The following is a 17,538-nucleotide window of genomic DNA, read 5'->3' on the forward strand; positions in this document are numbered from 1 at the left end:
AGCATACAGTTATAGTCCTCTATCTATTTTCATGTTACGGCTTAGTTTTGTGTTNTGAATGTAGACGCCATATGGTTTATTTGTCCTATAGATAAACCCAAAGTTAGTATAGACCAAGTTAGGAAACGGATTGTAAAACAACGAGTCTTGTTATCCATTGTCGCGCGTCTATGACGTCATAGTCGCCACCATTACGGAGCCCACGGCATAGCATTTTATCATTGCTGGGTGCTGTTTTTCGTTTAAATATTGCGATTTTTGAAAAAACCAAGCACTTCTGCGCGTATTTTTTTATTGAACACTCGATCGATTAAAGAGTAAAAAAACAGAAAATATCAAGTTTACTAACCAAAAACATAAAAGGAAGTGTTTAAAATATAGAAATACAAACAAAAACGCATAACATTACCATAAACTGGTGTATCTATCTGCAGTTTTGCATGTAAATTGCCGTGATTTTACTTTTTGGCTCACAAACTTAACACGTATACCGGGCAACGAAACTTAAGGTATCTTTGTAAAATTTGCCTAATATCGAAGTGACATTGAGGAAAACAATACTGAGTTACTATTTTTGGTCCTCTGCTTGAATTAGTAAGCTACCTTTTCTGCGTTCAGGGTCTTTATGAAATCGGAAAACGCGAACACCTTATCTGCTAGTACTTAAGCAGTTTTGAGCTGCATGCCCACTCATGTTGGATTATACATGTATGTAGTAAAGAATGGCTCTGTAGATTCGTAGGTATGATCATATACTATTATGTAAACTAAGCTGATTGCTGCTAGTATTAATCGCTAACGTAAAGTACCCTGTTAAACCACACTGTACGCCGAAAAGCAGTCAAAATATTAATTTACTCCACATTAATCCCTAGATTTAATATTATATAAGAAGATTTATATTAGAAATTGTTTTTTTTTAAATGTTAAAACAACCGCTATACGTGTTTTCTAGCTTTGTATCGCTTACAAGAACTAAATGAACACATGCCGACCATGCATTTGTATAGGCGATTCACGCTCTGTGGGCTCCGTAATGGCGGACACGAGCGCCGTTTCCTAACTTGGTCTATACTAACTTTGTGTTTCGCCATTATTTTTCCAAAATTAAAATCTTTTTAGCAAATTATGAATTTACCCAATGAAATCTTTTGCGATTGGTTCAATGTGCGTCAGATTTTCTTCAATCCTCCTGAGATATTGTCGCAAAGTTGCTGAAGTTTGTGAGTCATTGTTCATAAAATGATCCAAACTTTCTTGTAATAGATCATACAAAGTCCGGTAAACTATTTTGTTTGACATTTTTTATGTTCCATTTGAATTTAACACTTAATAAAATGAAAAACTAGTTAATGTTATGTATAAGTTTTATTTAAAAGTGATATATATATATATATATTTATATATATATTCTATAACATACGGTACAAACTCAAGAATATTAAAACGCAGGTAATCCTTATACAGATACAAATAAATGTCATATGATAAACGAATCGATCTCTTTGATGTCCGCATCCGGCTATATCAAATGTCACGAAAGTAAAAACATTACAAACGTAACCTAACATCCAGTTTGCTATTTATAAATATAAGATCTCTATGTGTTTTACAAATTCGATCATGCGTAAATTACGTCATTGTAAACAGTTACCCGAACGTTAAACAATACATACAGGTCCCAGACTTCATTACCGATCTCATACACTGATCGTAAAAGTTATAATCCAACGTGTTTGTACGTTTTGAACTGATCATTACTATTTGGTTACATTAGCAGAGAGCACTAGTTTGTATAATAATTTTAGATACAGTATTAATCACAGTCATTGGATATTATTAATTTCACACACGAAAGCGGCAGGTCAACCAAGTTTAATTAGATATTGTATTGTATATACAAGTCGCGAGTGTATGCACAGGAACTTCTGCGCCAGATTTCCGAACGAAAACAGGTATGTTAACGCTTTAACTTAAGTTATGTTACCAGAGCTGTAGGTTCTTACATGTGGTGTAATGAATGTTAACAATGGTGTTTTGTAAGGGGTTTAGTACCGAAGAGTATGAAATCGTTATTTTTTGTTAACTGTCATATGAAAGTATGAAACCCTGTATACTTTTCTGTGTATTAGCTAATAGCTATTTTGCTGCTTCAAATAATTTTATATGGTAAATCCCATATTTTTTATTTTGGCATAATATTATGGTTTTTAAATTTAAGGTCTATTAAATATAGAAAAAACGCTTATTCTCTTATGGTTCTAGATATCTAACTTGAACGACTTTGTTCAAAACCAATCTCCAAATTAGCATGAAGATCACACTCACTGTCGGAGCTACAAGGCATCCAGTTGAGATACCAGAAGATGCTACTGTTAAAGACTTGATGCAAACTGTTGTCGAAAAATGTAAAATAACCCCAGAGAATCAGAAACTCATTCACAGGGGTGTCACAATCTCCAGTGATCCGGAAAAACTCTTAACGTCATGCGATGTTAAATCCCGGAGCAGAGTGATGGTGATCGGGAAGAGATATGATGATGGAGAAGATGTTGCTCTTCACAACTTAGAAATGATTGAAAAAGATGTCCGGAGCGTGATGAGGACTTTTGACGAACTGCACGAACAAATCGACAGTATCATGAAAGGGTTTTTGGATGAGGAGCATAAGAACAAAGCTTTTAAACAGATCAAGAAGAAGTTGCTCACATCTTCCCATCTTCTGATGCAGAGTCTTGAAACGATGGATCAAATGGTCCTTGGTCCTGAGTTTTCAAATGCCAGAAGGATCCGTAAAACTATGGTTGATAAAATTCAATCTGCGTTAACTAGTTGTGATAAGCTTGTTGCAATGGTCGATAAATTTATTGCTGTGTAATATTGACTGGGCTTTTGTTAATATAAAATAATGAATGAAAGTCAGTTTTTGTTATTTATCACCGCATGGGGGCAAGTTCAGAAAAACGGAAAAGTACAACATAGGGTGCCAATTAAAACACCGTGCTCGTTTAGCGTAACGCCCACAGTGGTAGCAGCTTCAAGCCCCGAACCATCGATCCTATGGTAACGAGGAAGCGCGCTAAGCACGGCATAAAAGAAAACAGTTAGCTTACGTATTACAAAACGCCACGGCACAGTGTCAGTTATAAAAGTAAGATTTGTATCAACACGAAACTTTAGGTAGGTAGTAAAACTTAGAATACCGTTGTTTTACGTACATAAAAATGGTTTCTCGTACACGTTTTTGTGTCTTATTTGTTTTGCCGCAAGCTACACATGTAACATGTTCAAGAAAGAAAAATATCCGGGCACTTTGAAACCAAGGTGCTGTTACATTAGCGATTGCATTAGCCTATGTCTGATTATCCAACTATAGTGTACCATGAACAAACATTAAGGGCGCGCTTTAACCATTAACCTGAATACTTATGGGGTCAGTGTTGCTATATGTTAGATACAAGTTAACATGGATAAGTCCGACTTTGTTGCTAAAAACCAACCGCCATTGGACCAAGCCTTTACAAAGCGTCGATTCGATGGAAAAGTTGCTTTGGTTGCCGGTGGTGCATCGGGTATAGGTTTAGCTTCAGTAGAAAGGTTTGCAAGCGACGGAGCAAGCGTTGCTATTCTTGATATTAACCAGACTGCTGGAAAAGACGCTGAAGCTTATTTGAAAGGTCTTGGATACAAAGTAAAGTTCTATTCAGTTGATGTCGAGAATCGAGATGAATGTTTTAAAGTAGCAGAGCAAGTGGCGAAGGACAACGATAACAGGATAGATTCGGTCGTGAACAATGCTGTTTACTTTGGTTCCAAGGGTAAAGAATATAATATTGTTATAATTTGACTGCGCCTGGCCCGACTGCAGGTATAGGCCGTGTGTATGTACTAACACCTTTAACTTTTTTACAGCTTTGGAGGCGCGTAGAGAAGATTACGAAAAAAGCTTTAGCGTCAATGTAATTGGAACGTCTAATATCGTTCAGGCTTGCGTACCATTTATGCCACCAGGTAAAAGGTATTACATTTAAAACATTTTTTTAAATATTTATTATAAAATGGGATTAGCATCAATACGACAGGTTCAGCAGCCACGGTTTATTCGTTATATAGAATTTACCCCAGTGTATTTTTAAAAATAACAAATTTTAAGTCTAGATTTTACCGTTGCAGAGCAGTCAATTTTTCGAAAGGTAAATGCGAACCGTTTTAGCGTTATATACACGTTAGCATAATAAATACCATAGAAATAGGCAGTGTTACGGTGAGAATCTAGTTAGGGTCAGTATTAAACGCTCTGGTGTTTATTAATTAGTGCTTAATTAGGTTCTGCGATCGTCAATATATCCAGCATAACAGCCACCAGAGCCCAACCCTGCAGGTGGACGTATGCAGCAACTAAGGGGGCAATCAAAACGATGACGAAGCATATGGCGCTCGATTTAGCGAAAAATGAAATTCGCGTAAATTCCGTTGGTCCTGGATGGATATGGAGCCCAGAGGTGAATTATATATGAATGTTTTACACACTTTATATGAATGGCCTACTACGAATATCAAAGGTTCGTGGTACATAAAAAAAGAAATCAATGACTAAATGAATAAACGACACTTATTTATCCTATCGCGGCGCGAATCAAGTTCAGATTATACCACTGTAACTTTGCGGAAGATTGTTTTCAGTTTTATTCAAAACCAAAAAGGCTACGAACACTGTGCTTCAAATAATAGTGTAGAAGATATTTACACGTATGATTTTCTGATTAGATGGCAAAAGCATCGCCAGACGGAACTATGGAAGCAATGCGATCCTCAGTCGATAAATTTCAAATGGTGAATAGAGTCGGGAAAACGAGCGAAGTAGCTTCAGTAATAGTGTTTCTATGCAGCAGGTAATAACCTTTATATTTTACCAATCCCGATCGATTTTTAAACAATTAACAACGGTCTGTGGAAGTCGTGAGGATACGGTTTTATAATTCTTTAAATGTGCTTTGTTTACTACCAAATGGGACGAGAAAATAGAACGAAAATGTGTCCTATCTGCCCCACCGTGCATTCTATAATAAGCTGACACGGGGTGTATAAAACACAACACCCGTGTTATAAAAATTTCCATTGCTCCGTTGATGATACAACTTAATCCTATTCTTTGAGATTATGTCACTTTTACAGAGATGCCGCTTTTGTTACTGGAACAAGTTACAAGGTTGATGGAGGTTACTGCGCTATGGGGCCAGAGAGAACCGGATCGAACGAGCTTTTTGCCACAACGAAGACTAAATAAGTAATAAGGGAATTATGGCCAATTGAATTATACCCAATAAAATTCTTTATAACGTGTTTTTTTTAATGGGCGTATTACGTTAAAATTAATTCACACACCTGTAGCTTCTTCATTCTTGCAGTTGTTTAAATTAACCAATTAAATTGCATCAATGAAAAAGTTCTTTCAATACACTTGCCAATAACTATGGTGCATTTTTTCATGAGCACCAGAAACCTAGCCTATGGACGTCACATATTCATTGCCACTTCAAAGTCTATTCTTAAGCACCAGACATACGACAGCAACAGTATCTAAACACCTGCGTCCACTGCCAACTGATTAACATAGAGCTATCTTTGATACACTACCCAGAACTTTAATGTGTTCAACAAAATTTCGGTTCTTTTTTCAGAATAATTTGGAAAGCTTGTTACTTTATTAAATGACAAAGAATGGCAGTTGGGTAGAACTGTGGAAAAAAACCAAGAACCAGTAGATTATTGATCCATCTATCTTATGTATGCTTAACATTTTATTTCCTGTTGTTTGGATGAAATGAAACTTGAATTGATGTTGGTTTGAGAAAATAAACTCCTGCGGGTAAAATTGGACTATAATAATGAAAATGACACAACATTTTATCTAATTTGTTATAATACTTGCCACTTAATCCTTTCACCAATAATGCAAAAGAAAATTAGCAGAAGTAACCAAACAGTTTATATTTTAATATAAGTTAGGTAGGTAATACGGCTTAAATTTTCCGGACATTACCTCAAAATATATAGCTAAACATGTCACCTGAACAGAGAAAGGTTTTTGTTATTTTCCTCCATTTCTTTTGCTTTGCGTCGCGCGATTGTGACAACAGATTCTGGAATATCAGCGAGTAAAGCAGCATGGAAGCCATAACTTTTCGGGCACGCCCCGTCCGCCAACTTGTACAAGAATGTCAATGTCTCTTTGTCGACATCACCATCGACGTCATCGTGTTCGACCATGCATGACTGAGAAAAAAGTCGATAGTTTATGATGAAATAATACGGTCGAATCAAAAGCCATAACAGGGTTTGGTTACTTTTAAGTTTAAAAAATGTTTTTTTTTTACATAATAAAAAATACTTTTACATAATATAGAAACTACATAATCCCACCATGTGCCCCAGTTTCACATGTTTACTGTGCGCTAAATCTTCCACTAGGGTGTGATAGTGAGTAGAGAATATTGTCCGACACCCAACATGGTTAGCGATGTTATCAAGCACAGCGTAAGCAATGGATGTTCCATCATAAGTGGCAGTACCTCGACCTGGAATATAGAATTCAGTATAAATGCTAACTTAAATCTGATGACATTACCAAAAACTTAAATTATACAATTGTAAAAATCTTTTCAGGGAAAAATATGTAATACATTGTTCTCAACTAGCTTAAACAGCTGTGTCCTTAGAAAGTGATATGTGAAAGTCGAACAAAATGAGAAAATTTGCAAGAACCAACCTTGTCTCAAAAAAATTAATCAAAAATATAACTTTAACCAAAAAATGAAAAAGCATTACTTTTGATAAAACATTACAAATCCACACCAATAAAATTTGCCATAAAAAATTGTAACCAAAATGGGCAATACCCAACCTAAATGACGATATAACACTTTTGAGGATAAATACCAAGTTCAAAACATATATTTACCCAGCTCATCCAATAATACAAGGGAATTCTTCGTTGCATGTTTAAGAATACTGTATGTTTCACTCAGTTCAACATAGAACGTACTTTCACCTGAATGTTACAAAATTTAAAATTAAACAGAAAATACTCAGCATGCATTTTAAGCTAATGTTTGTCCTATTACACAATGTTTTTTAAAGTTAGTACACATTAGTAATACTGTTTAGATTTGTTAGTTAGCGATTGGAAACATGTTTATTTATAAAATACATATATCGCACAGTTACCTGTTTTTACTTATGACATAATTACTTTGCTGCAGAAAACTGAGAGTGTGCAAAAGGAATATGCTAACAGCTTATGTAATCCTTGTTTCTAAGCAAACATATCCTTTTCTTATCCAGAACAAAGAAGAAAAAAATTACTTTATTTGTTACACAAAACAAACTTGAACCTACCAGTCATTATTCTGTCAGAAGCGCCGAGTCGTGTAAATATCCGATCACATGGTGTCATCCTGCATGACTCAGCAGGAACGTAACATCCAAGTTGTGCGAGAATAACAACCAAACCAACCTGAGTGTATTTAATGTTTGAATTTAGAATTAAGACTATGTTGTTGTCAATGTTTTTATTTAAAACCAAAAAAAAACAAAAAAACAACAGCATTTCTAAAAAAATTACAGAAAAAACAAAAACTGTGTAAAAACCTATAAAAAATTAAGATGGTAAATGATATATTTAAATCAAAAAATCATATATTTAAATCAAAAATTACTGTTATAAGAGAAAATCAACTTTAAAACAAGTTTAACACAACTAACCTAAAAACTTTATAAAAATTACCTAAAAAAGTAAAAATAATCACCTGTCTCATTAAAGTTGATTTTCCTCCCATGTTAGGTCCAGTGAGGAGGAGACACATCGGATGATCCTCTCCCTCATCCCCGCATCCCAGGATCGTGTCGTTAGGGATGAAATCATCACTGAAGATGATCTTGGTGATGCAGGGGTGACGAGCGGATCTGATCTCAAGGAGGGGTTGATGTTGGGAGGATGGAGGAAGAATTATCGGACGACTCATTTCATCTTTGTCACCTGTGTTTAAAATTTTTTTTATAAGATAAAATAAAAAAGATAAAATGTTTTCTTTTGTGGAGAAACAAAGAAAACATAACTTTTTTGGAGAAAAAGAAAAAAAAGGGGATCTTTTTGGGAAAGAAGAGAAAAAACTGAATTTAAACTGTATTTTACTTTTGAATTATTTTAGGGAATTAAATAAAAGTGTCTCTTTCTTTATAAGACTTTCATTACATGTATTTTGTTTTAAATTTAGACGCTGAGCAAATGTAACAACCAACAAGCACAACAATTTGATAAAACAAGAAAAAAAAAATACTTTGTTTCTGCTTACCTTTGCTATACTCAGCAAAACTCGATAAAACATCCAGCAACGCAAGGCAAGACACAGCTGTGTTCCACATTTCAAAATCTTTGTCAAATTCTCGAAATACAATGGACATTGTGTCTGCCTGAAAAATCCACATTTTTTTAAAAAAGTTAACAAGTTGTTGTCAGTATTTTGTCAGTTGGTTTGTCAAGTATTCCAATATAGTTAAAATACTTAGAAGTAACCTAGCGTCATGGTTTTAGCAGTGGAATTCTCTCCTTTGGACCAAAAAATAATCCAACATAAATAACTGACATTCATTAAATTACCTGAGCAGTATCTCTCCTTGTTTCAGCATCCTCCATTTCTTTCAACAAACAATCAACTTTAGGAGTTCGGAAACTTTTAAATCCTTTTCGTTGCCCGCTGATCACGTAATCGTTTGGAAGTTTTCTGTAAAATATAGTTTAAGTTAAAAAGCGTCACAAAACTGGGGAATACAATTATTTTCAAACTTTTGTGTCAGTTGCCATATTCCCAGGATACATCGATATGGTAAAATAATACAGTTTATAGTTTTCTACAAAGTCAAGCTTATTTTACCTGGATGCAACATCAGCTGGAAGTTCTAGTTGGTATCTTTTGTTCCCTGTCCCTTTATAAATGATCCTAGAGCAAGATAACTTCTTCTTCTGCTCATTCAAATACCTCTCCAGATCATCATTGATGCGGTTAATATCTTCCATAGCTCCGTCGTATTCTGGGTTGGTGCCAGCATTTGGGGTGATTTTGCCTAGGGTTAAAAAGGGGGTTACAAGAAAATTTGAAGAAACTAAGCTGAAAATGGTAATGGGACGCTTGGTTGATTTTGTGTCTATTTATGATGATTTGTAATTACAGCAAAGTTTTGTGAGGATAAAACGACAGTTAAGATTGAAAAACTTCTTCTACATTAACTTTTGTAAGACCATTTACACTAAACAATAAAACTTCATATATACCTATATCAAAACAGATCAGACATTCGTACCTGTTTCTTTTGCTTTCTTCTGATTAAACGCATTCTTCCATTGCTTCAGTGTTGACCCGAGATCTGGGAACTTTCCCTCAGATATTCCACTAGTTAAACCAAGAACACTTTTCAGTAGAGATGATTTAAAGCTGGCAACACTCCCCTGTTATTAGGTCATGAATCAAAAACCAATAAGAAAAACAAAAAAGTAGTATTTTGTTATGATCAAAAATAAAAAAACTGTATTTGAAAGAGTGAATGTAACTTACTTCATCCTCGCGTGGCCAGACAACGACAGTCAGTATAACACGGGTGTTCATTTATTTTTTTTGTTCTTTTTTTCATTTTTTTTATGTATGGCTGATAATTTGGACAAACCGTTATTGACCACTGGGTTGAAGCAATTGCCGTTAAGTGTCTGCCCAAGGACACGTACGCCCAAAATGGTAGCAACGACAAGCCTAGCTTTTAGAACTTCAATGTTGTTCAATTAACTGGGTATTGTATTATGGGGTTTGTGGGGTGTAAAGGTTCCGCGTTTTATGAAATATTTTTGTACTTGTCTTTAACCATAAGCGCCATTCATTCTATACACACTAGCTAACCTGCATTTTCTTGATAGAAACAAACGCAGCTTCATAATTATCCAACACAGAAATAAAATCTTCAATTTTCTTCTTACTGTATTTTGTCTCTTCATAGAATATCGCCCTGTTTATATTTTACAGTAAAAACCAAACAGAATTTTTAGTATATTAAGGTTAGTAGTGTTATGTGATAGTTTTATGTTAAAAATATTTAAGTATTTACTACTATATTATGCAAAAACATTACTTGGAAAAAAATGCTTACAATCAGAACATATTAGGTATTTACGATTTATTTTTTATACCAATTATAAAAAAAAAGTTCAAAATGTTGGTTAAAAATAATTTGTCACAAGTGTTATTTTAGAAATACATTGTAATTGGAAGCATTGTTTTTTTTTCTTACATATTTTAAAGACTGGTTACATTCTTACACCCATGTTTATTTTTTACTCCATTTTTTCAATCACCTGTTTTCTGGATGATCTTCTTTCCTTGCTCCTTTGGATAAAGAGTGGATGTTGGAAAGCATCCTCTCCAAGTCCGGCATCTTCCTCATGGAGGAAAACAATGGAGAAAGAAGATCATTGTTGCTCATAATGTCATCTGTGTCAAGAAAGAGGAATTGAAAATTATCCTAAGGATGAAGGAATGGCCATAGGGGCAAATTTGGACCAAATCTGTAAACATATTCTACGACCTTCATGAGTTTGGGAAATTTGGCTCATTACCCCATCAGTTTACATGATATTTTTGGCAAGTTGTTGTGACATTAACAATTTTTTATAAAAAAGGTTTTATTGTGTAATATTAACTGTTGTTTTGTCTTTTTATTGATATTTTCTTTTATCGCATATTATTTTGAACTTTGACAAATGAGATTTTACCTAATTAAAAAACTAGCATTGGCTGTTATTTTCTTGCTTTTTTATTACGCAATCTCATATAACAGATCGGTAGAACTTGAACTAAATGCAGCCATTTGAAGATAGAAACAACATACCAACAGCATCAAGTCTGTCGTTAATTACATCAGGGTTGCAAGGTGGAAGACACAACCATTGCTTTAACAATCGTTTCCCAAATGGTGTTCGGCAGTTATCCAAACGCTCTAACAATGTCCCTTCACTGTTACAAAATACTTTTTTCAGTATATTCCTATACAAAGGTATAATATAGTTGGATAGGGGAGACGAGACACCTTTAACACATAATATCCAAATATGCTGAACATGTTTTAAACAATTAAAACAACGGTCTGTAGGAGTCGTGAGGATACGGTTTTATAATTCTTAAAATGTTCTTTGTTTACTACCAAATGGGACGAAAAATAGAATAAAAAGGTGTCCCATCTTCCCCCACCCTATAGTTATATGAAATTATTAATAAGGGAAATTTGCAAACCCGAAAAAAAGGGTTTTGGAAGCAATCTGTAATACAAGTTATTAGGCATACCGTTCGCCTTTGCTGTTATAAATAATTTCCAAATTTGACAAAGTGACGCTGTCCAATATCATTTTCTCATTTCCAGTTGCAAAGTTGTCCTTAACTTTGACGTCAGCTGTCTTCTCTACTGTTGCGTTATAAATATGGAATTGTCTCATCGATAAGATCTATGACATAATAATACAAGTTTGTGGCAGGTATTTTATGAAGTGATACAATGTAACATTTGGTATTTTAGACATATTTGTTAAGATTAAGACCTAATGTTCATTAAACGGTGGTTAATATAGAATTATTGGTTTTTATTGCTGTAATAAACAAGGGATAATATCTCTGCTTGCATTTTTCATAAATAGAACACATATACAAAACAAAAATTTAGCTGATTTTAATTTAGATCAAAAACTGGCGGTGCAACTTAAGATATTAAAAAAGATTGTAACAGGCATTTTTTTAACAGTTTTGAAATCATAGTCTTTCATGTTCACCTCATAATCAATGAGACATTTCTTTAGATAATAAACACAAGCGCCCAATGCACTGAGAGCCAACTCATATCCAAGTTTGGGACTTAGACCCAAAGCATCAGTGTCTGACAACATACATTTCAATGTGGGCGGCCACACATTGTCATTTTCCTTCACAAAATACCTGCATAAAAATAAAATTGATATGGCAAACTGGAAAAGCTAAAGCAAATGTGAAAAACTTCATTGAATGTGAATAAGCAAAACTTAAGACTTGGAAAATTAACTGAAAAAATAACAAAAAAAAATGAAAGCATAACAACTACTCAGTTTCTTAATTACATTTCATCATTTCAGGCACGAAATGTATGAAACAGAACATCCCTGTTATAACGAATGTCGTTTTTTCAAGTGTTTTTTAAAATAATAAAAATATTAAAAATAAATGTTTATTATTTTACTTGCAATACACAATGTATTTCCAAATATTTTGCTAACACGACTATTTTATTCTTACTTTTCATTCAAAAGTGTTTTTAAAGTTTTTGGAGCATCCCAAAACTGACTACCAGGTACAAGTGGATTTTGTAAAATTGACGACAAACCAGTTCGTAATATTTTGTTCAACTCGTTTGAAAGTTTGCCACGCTCAAACAAAACCTGTGGAAACAATTTTAAATAATATCGACCATGAAGTATTTTAGATCAACCTGTAAGGTTGTGGTACTTAAAACAATTTAAAAGCATCTAGCAAAGGATACATTACATTAATATTAAACAGTATTGAAAATACTGATGGAAAACAATATGAATATTGCCCTATAACTTTAAAGTAACTTTTTTGTGGTAAATCCAAATGTAAATTCCGATGGGTGGAATGGCTATAAATATCATATATCAAGCTACAAGCATAGAAATCATATTTATATATCAAGCTGCAAGCATAGAAATCATATTTAAACCTGTGATGGGGAATGGTGGGCCAACATTGTACAAAGTCTCGAACAATGTCTGTCGTCAGTGAATTGGCCGAGGTGAAATACTCCAACAGTCGTATCAACAAAACAAACTCCAAATTCTCGACAAACACTGCCGGAACTTTCGTTACGATTCACTACACGCTCGGAGATGGAGAGGAGAAAGTCACTTTCGTGGTGTTTACTTCCCCCCTGCCACATGTTGTGCACCTGGGTGCCTGGTGCAACGGAATACAATTAGTTGGGGGTGAGTAGACATGGGTAACTTATGGGTATTTAAGTAATGGGACAACTTTGACCTTATTTCTCAGGGCTATGGTAGGCCAAACAGTAAGACTTCACCCATAAAAAAAGAATGGTATCTTTAAATGTATGTAAAAATAGAGAACATGTCTAGTAGTAGGTTGATATATATAAATAGAATAAACAAATGGCAGTTAAATAGCACAAGTGTAACATACAATGCAGACAATCTACCTTTAGTCGTTACTCGACAGATTTCTCTTCTTAAAGTTTTCTCGTGTTTCGGAAGCGATTTTCCTCTGATTCTTTGCTGGTTTTGTTCTGGGGTTTCCGTTTGTTCCACTCGAGCGACCGTGTATCCCTTCTGCACAAGTGTGTCGGCGTAACGACCAAACGCAACTTCTGGGAAACCGGAATGAGCAAAATTTCCTTTCATATAAGTAAGTCCGAGTTCTTTCACACCGACCACTGCATCCATGTGGTATAGCTCGTAGAATTTTCCAACCTAAAATAAAGTTGTTCGAAAAAAACAAAATAAATCAGAAAAATATGTTTTTATAATAAATTTTTAAACTAAAGCTAACTTCAACATCAAGTTGTAAAAGAAGATACTTTGTTAATAAAGGTATATAAACATTAACAAAATATTAAAATCTAACCATAAAAATAATGTAAAATAAAGTACTACAAAAGGTGTTTTAAAACATTATATGTCTTGTAAGTTATTTTTAACCAAGTTAACAAAAATGCAAACACATATTTCTTGGACAAACAAACACAATTTACCTTGAAGAAAAGTACGACATTAAAATTTGTCGATTTTAATTTCCACCATTGGTGCATTGCAGGGGTCAGTTTGGTCATGAAATCATTCGGAATTTTAAGTGAAGATTTATCATAAAGTGGATCATCTGGTTTTCTCCCTTGTGTGTCCTTTATCTTACTTGGATGCAGAAAGTCGAGCGTTTCATGAAGGTATTTCTGTTTTTCCTCCATCACTGAAGAATCAGGGTCTGCTTGAAATAACGATAATTTCGATTTTGTCTCCTTTGACACAGACGCAGGGGTTCGTGGGGTCATGGGGTTACGTGGGGTCATAGGGGTACGAGGGGTCAGGGGTGTACTTGGGGTTTTCACAGGTAAAGGAGATCGTTTCCGCTTTTTTCCAATTTCAACCGGTTCTTCTTCTTCTTGATCTGACAACGTACTCTACAAAAAATCAGCTTTGTTTTAATTTTTTTAAAATTAAAAATAAGCTGATGCAAAGCGCAAATATTACTCATTTGGTAGCCCTATATGCTAAGAGTACTACAAAATATCCTAAGAATATACGACTAAATAAAAAAATTAACGAAAAATATTATCCGAAGAAAATTAACCGCAAAATATTTTTGGGAAAAAATTAACTGCAAAATATTTTCCGGTATTTTTAGTGTTAAACTTATTAGAATAAAAAAGAAAATTACTTTTGTTTAAAAACACAAACAAAATTTGCTTCATCTCACCTCATCCACTCCACTGCTCTCGTCATCTTCCTCATCCCCCTCAACATCCGGAGGAGGTTTGAAATCACCATCTTCATCTGAAAAATCCGATTCCTCCATTATTCTTCTCCTCTTCTTATCACGACTCTTATGACGTGCATCATCAGAACCTCCAGCATCCTGAAAAACACAAAAGCATTGTAGTCAATATGAGTGTTTTTGTATGCAAAAGTCATTATAAACTCCAGTAGTTAGAGTTTAGGGTGTAATGTGTGAAATCTGGCCTAATTTTCGGTCCGGTGGTGCTGTAAGAATCCATTAAAATGTAGAAACTTAGGCAGATCCTAGCAAGTTTAGATTAAAAGATTTTTAGCTGCTATAGTAAAGCCAAATATTTTGGGGCAATGGGCCAATTCAGCAATAAATTGTGGGACCCAAGGCCACGCTGCGGGACCTCACCTACATAGAATAGAATGCAACAATTTGGATATAGCCTATTAACACCTGGCCTTATTGCAGTCAGTGCAGCTTTTATGAGCAGCTACTTTTCGAGTGATTTCCAGTTATTTTTATTATTTCTTAGTGAAAAACTTCTACCAAACGTATATGAAATATTCACTTTTTCTGTATTTTCATCATCAGCTTCATGATCATCCATTTGTTCATCTTCATCAGAAGGAATATCAAGAACACATTTCAATCTTTCTTCTCGTGTGTCTGGTTAGAAAACAAGAAAGATTAGGCTATTTATAAAGCTCACAAAATCAATTTTGATGGAAAATATCAACCTAACCCTTCTTAAAGTTCATATTGCTTGACTTATTTGAAGCTGTAAAAAAAAGAAATAAAAATCATGTATATAGGCCTATGTAAAAAATGTTGTTTTTTTTTCTCTCATAAATAAAAGAAATTTCATTTTTGTAGTTTTTACTTTTTACCCACCTTTCAATGCTTTGTCTGCAATCGCGACAGCTTTAATCACACCAGGGTCATTAGAATGAAACATACCACCACTTCTAAACATCGGGGTAGTGGAACCTGAGAGTTGGATTATAAATAAAGCATTCAAGTTTAGCAGGTGTTTAATAGTTATTTGTAGACACAAATTGAATAAATAGGCATTGTAGTGCCATCTTGTTGTAGCAATGAAGAATGAAAGCATTTTGTAAGCAGTTGATTTCAGTTAAATTGAATACACATGATACATTATCAAATACATCTTTGCTGAATAAGAACAAATAATTCTTTTATTTTCAAATAAAGTAATTTGAAAAGAAATAAAGGCCTAACAATTATAAACGAAAGAATATTACTAATTTTAACCTTTAACAAAACAAAAAAAACTTTTAACCATTATATTTCTTTGCTTGATGAGCTTTCACCCACGCACGAGAAGGAACGTCTTCGTAAAATTGAACGTGAACTTCAGAAACAACGTCACGTTTCTTCTTTGTATGACATAACAATGCTGGGTGTTTGCAAACAATAGCTGGCCACCATGGATAGCCTTCTACTTGCGCCCATACAATAGCACCTTCCTCAAATTCTGATTGTTGCTGTTTGCTGTGAACCACAATGTTATGTTAGAGTAGTTGAAGTGAATGAACGGAATGGGAAAATAATAGACAATATCTTTAATGAATTAAAGGCACTATAATGAATGAATGAATGTAACTTACTTTATCCTCGCGTGGCCGGAAAGCGACAGTCGTTATAACACGGGTTTAACACCTCGTGCCAGATTACGAGTTACTATGTATGTTACTTTGTGGGTAATTATTTTTGTTTGGATATGGTTACAGGCAAGCGCGCTAACCACTACGCCACGGCGCCGGACGAATGTAGAATGTTTTGGTTTGTTACATATTAGGTTGGTGGAAAGTGTTAGAATTTGATACTGGTAGTTTAGGATTATAAGTTAGAGGTAAGTTAACATAGGGGGTTAGTATTTATAATGAGTTATACGCTTATAGCGGTCAGGTAACATGGAAGAACTCTTCATTAAAACCAAAATAAATGCAATATATTATGCACACTTAGATTTAATCATATGCAAAACTCAGAAAACGCACTTACGATTTGGCTTTTTTATTTGTGGTAGACGGGCTTGCCGATTTATTGCTTTCATGGAGCGGTTTGACCGAAGGACAATTATCTGTTTTCACATTTTCGTGTTTCTTTTGTTTTGCAGACGGTGATTTCACGAAATAGTTAAACAGATTCTTTGGCATTTTGGACTATAAAAAATGTATGTGTTTAAGTTGCTTCGTTCGTAAATACAACATTATCGACATTAAAACTTAGAAATACAGTAAAACGCAAATCATAACAAGTATGCGAATTTCATGCTGCGGCATTACTGGCGGGAAAACAGTGGGGGTTGTGCTCTTTTATTGACATGCTGTATAAAGTTTAACTTTGTTACAAGGAAAATCGGTTCGATTTCTTTTAAATCAAACGTAAATTGTATTTTATGTTTTAATAATATATTTACAAATGCTTGACACTACCAATTATACGTTTGAGGCTAAGCGATAATTGGCTTTAAATTAAAGAATCGCAGGTCGGCTTGTTGCGAATTAATTAATCTACCGTACCTTTAAATATGAAGATAATTTTCAATCAAGTGTAAGAATACACTTTCTGTATTTGAAATATGAAAAACTGTAAAACGCTTGGCGTACATGTATGCTTATCTTCTTGAACTATTTACAGCAATCTTGCAGCAGGCTTACTACGTCATTAACACGGAGAATGACAGCCGTCTGATTGTTCGGATGGACAACAGACAAACCAGCAAAAACAAAGCATATACGAAACTATTATCATGTTTGGTTATATGTAAACTGTAGAAAACATCATAGTAGGCCTACGTAATATTTAAGTACAACTTGTTGGTAAAAATGTTTAAACGATTCTCCAACATCGAAAGTGTACACAACTGTTCCTCACCTCTATATAGAATGACCTAATTGATGACGTCAAGCATTAT

At 34.3% G+C, this 17,538-nt stretch overlaps 4 protein-coding genes across 7 annotated transcripts in view; 2 read left to right on the forward strand and 2 right to left on the reverse strand.

Moving 5' to 3' along the window:
• LOC100181083 (hormone-sensitive lipase) overlaps window positions 1-1,326 on the reverse strand; it is a gene marked incomplete in the record, with an annotated part of 6,453 nt that extends 5,127 nt beyond the window's left edge. Inside the window, 1 exon segment of the mRNA XM_002122447.5 lies at window positions 1,145-1,326. Within this exon segment, the coding sequence (XP_002122483.3) occupies window positions 1,145-1,302 (158 nt within the window).
• A 321-nt stretch (window positions 1,327-1,647) lies between these two features.
• Window positions 1,648-5,870, forward strand: LOC100183433 (3-oxoacyl-[acyl-carrier-protein] reductase FabG). Of its 3 annotated transcripts, XM_018811268.2 has the most exons (7): window positions 1,651-1,955; window positions 2,266-3,818; window positions 3,913-4,011; window positions 4,327-4,502; window positions 4,768-4,892; window positions 5,176-5,287; window positions 5,682-5,781. In XM_018811268.2, the coding sequence occupies exons 2-6, from the start codon at window positions 3,467-3,469 to the stop codon at window positions 5,285-5,287; spliced, it is 864 nt and encodes a 287-aa protein (XP_018666813.1). In that variant the 5' UTR covers window positions 1,651-1,955; window positions 2,266-3,466; the 3' UTR covers window positions 5,682-5,781. The 3 variants fall into 3 exon arrangements, with proteins under 3 accessions (XP_002126790.1, XP_018666813.1, XP_026689585.1); XM_002126754.3 differs by having other exon boundaries at window positions 1,648-1,955; window positions 2,311-3,818; window positions 5,176-5,870; XM_026833784.1 differs by having other exon boundaries at window positions 5,176-5,870.
• Window positions 2,312-2,878, forward strand: LOC100180287. The gene has a single exon (XM_026833673.1). The coding sequence runs from the start codon at window positions 2,312-2,314 to the stop codon at window positions 2,876-2,878; it is 567 nt and encodes a 188-aa protein (XP_026689474.1).
• Window positions 5,664-17,517, reverse strand: LOC100185806 (DNA mismatch repair protein Msh6). Of its 2 annotated transcripts, none has more exons than XM_018811266.2 (25): window positions 17,499-17,517; window positions 16,623-16,783; window positions 15,898-16,109; window positions 15,489-15,584; window positions 15,166-15,263; window positions 14,568-14,726; window positions 13,849-14,271; window positions 13,297-13,567; window positions 12,805-13,037; window positions 12,360-12,502; window positions 11,864-12,026; window positions 11,385-11,542; window positions 10,933-11,057; window positions 10,400-10,535; window positions 9,948-10,053; window positions 9,361-9,505; window positions 8,934-9,123; window positions 8,660-8,783; window positions 8,355-8,472; window positions 7,809-8,038; window positions 7,399-7,516; window positions 6,962-7,051; window positions 6,424-6,578; window positions 6,071-6,276; window positions 5,664-5,863 (listed from the first exon to the last, which is right to left on the reverse strand). In XM_018811266.2, the coding sequence occupies exons 2-25, from the start codon at window positions 16,775-16,777 to the stop codon at window positions 5,794-5,796; spliced, it is 3,924 nt and encodes a 1,307-aa protein (XP_018666811.1). In that variant the 5' UTR covers window positions 16,778-16,783; window positions 17,499-17,517; the 3' UTR covers window positions 5,664-5,793. The 2 variants fall into 2 exon arrangements, with proteins under 2 accessions (XP_018666811.1, XP_002126574.3); XM_002126538.4 differs by lacking the exon at window positions 17,499-17,517 and adding an exon at window positions 17,144-17,229.
• Between the last annotated feature and the right edge of the window lie 21 nt (window positions 17,518-17,538).

The sequence above is a fragment of the Ciona intestinalis genome, chromosome 3 (genome assembly GCF_000224145.3).
Source record: "Ciona intestinalis chromosome 3, KH, whole genome shotgun sequence".
NCBI lineage: Eukaryota > Metazoa > Chordata > Ascidiacea > Phlebobranchia > Cionidae > Ciona > Ciona intestinalis.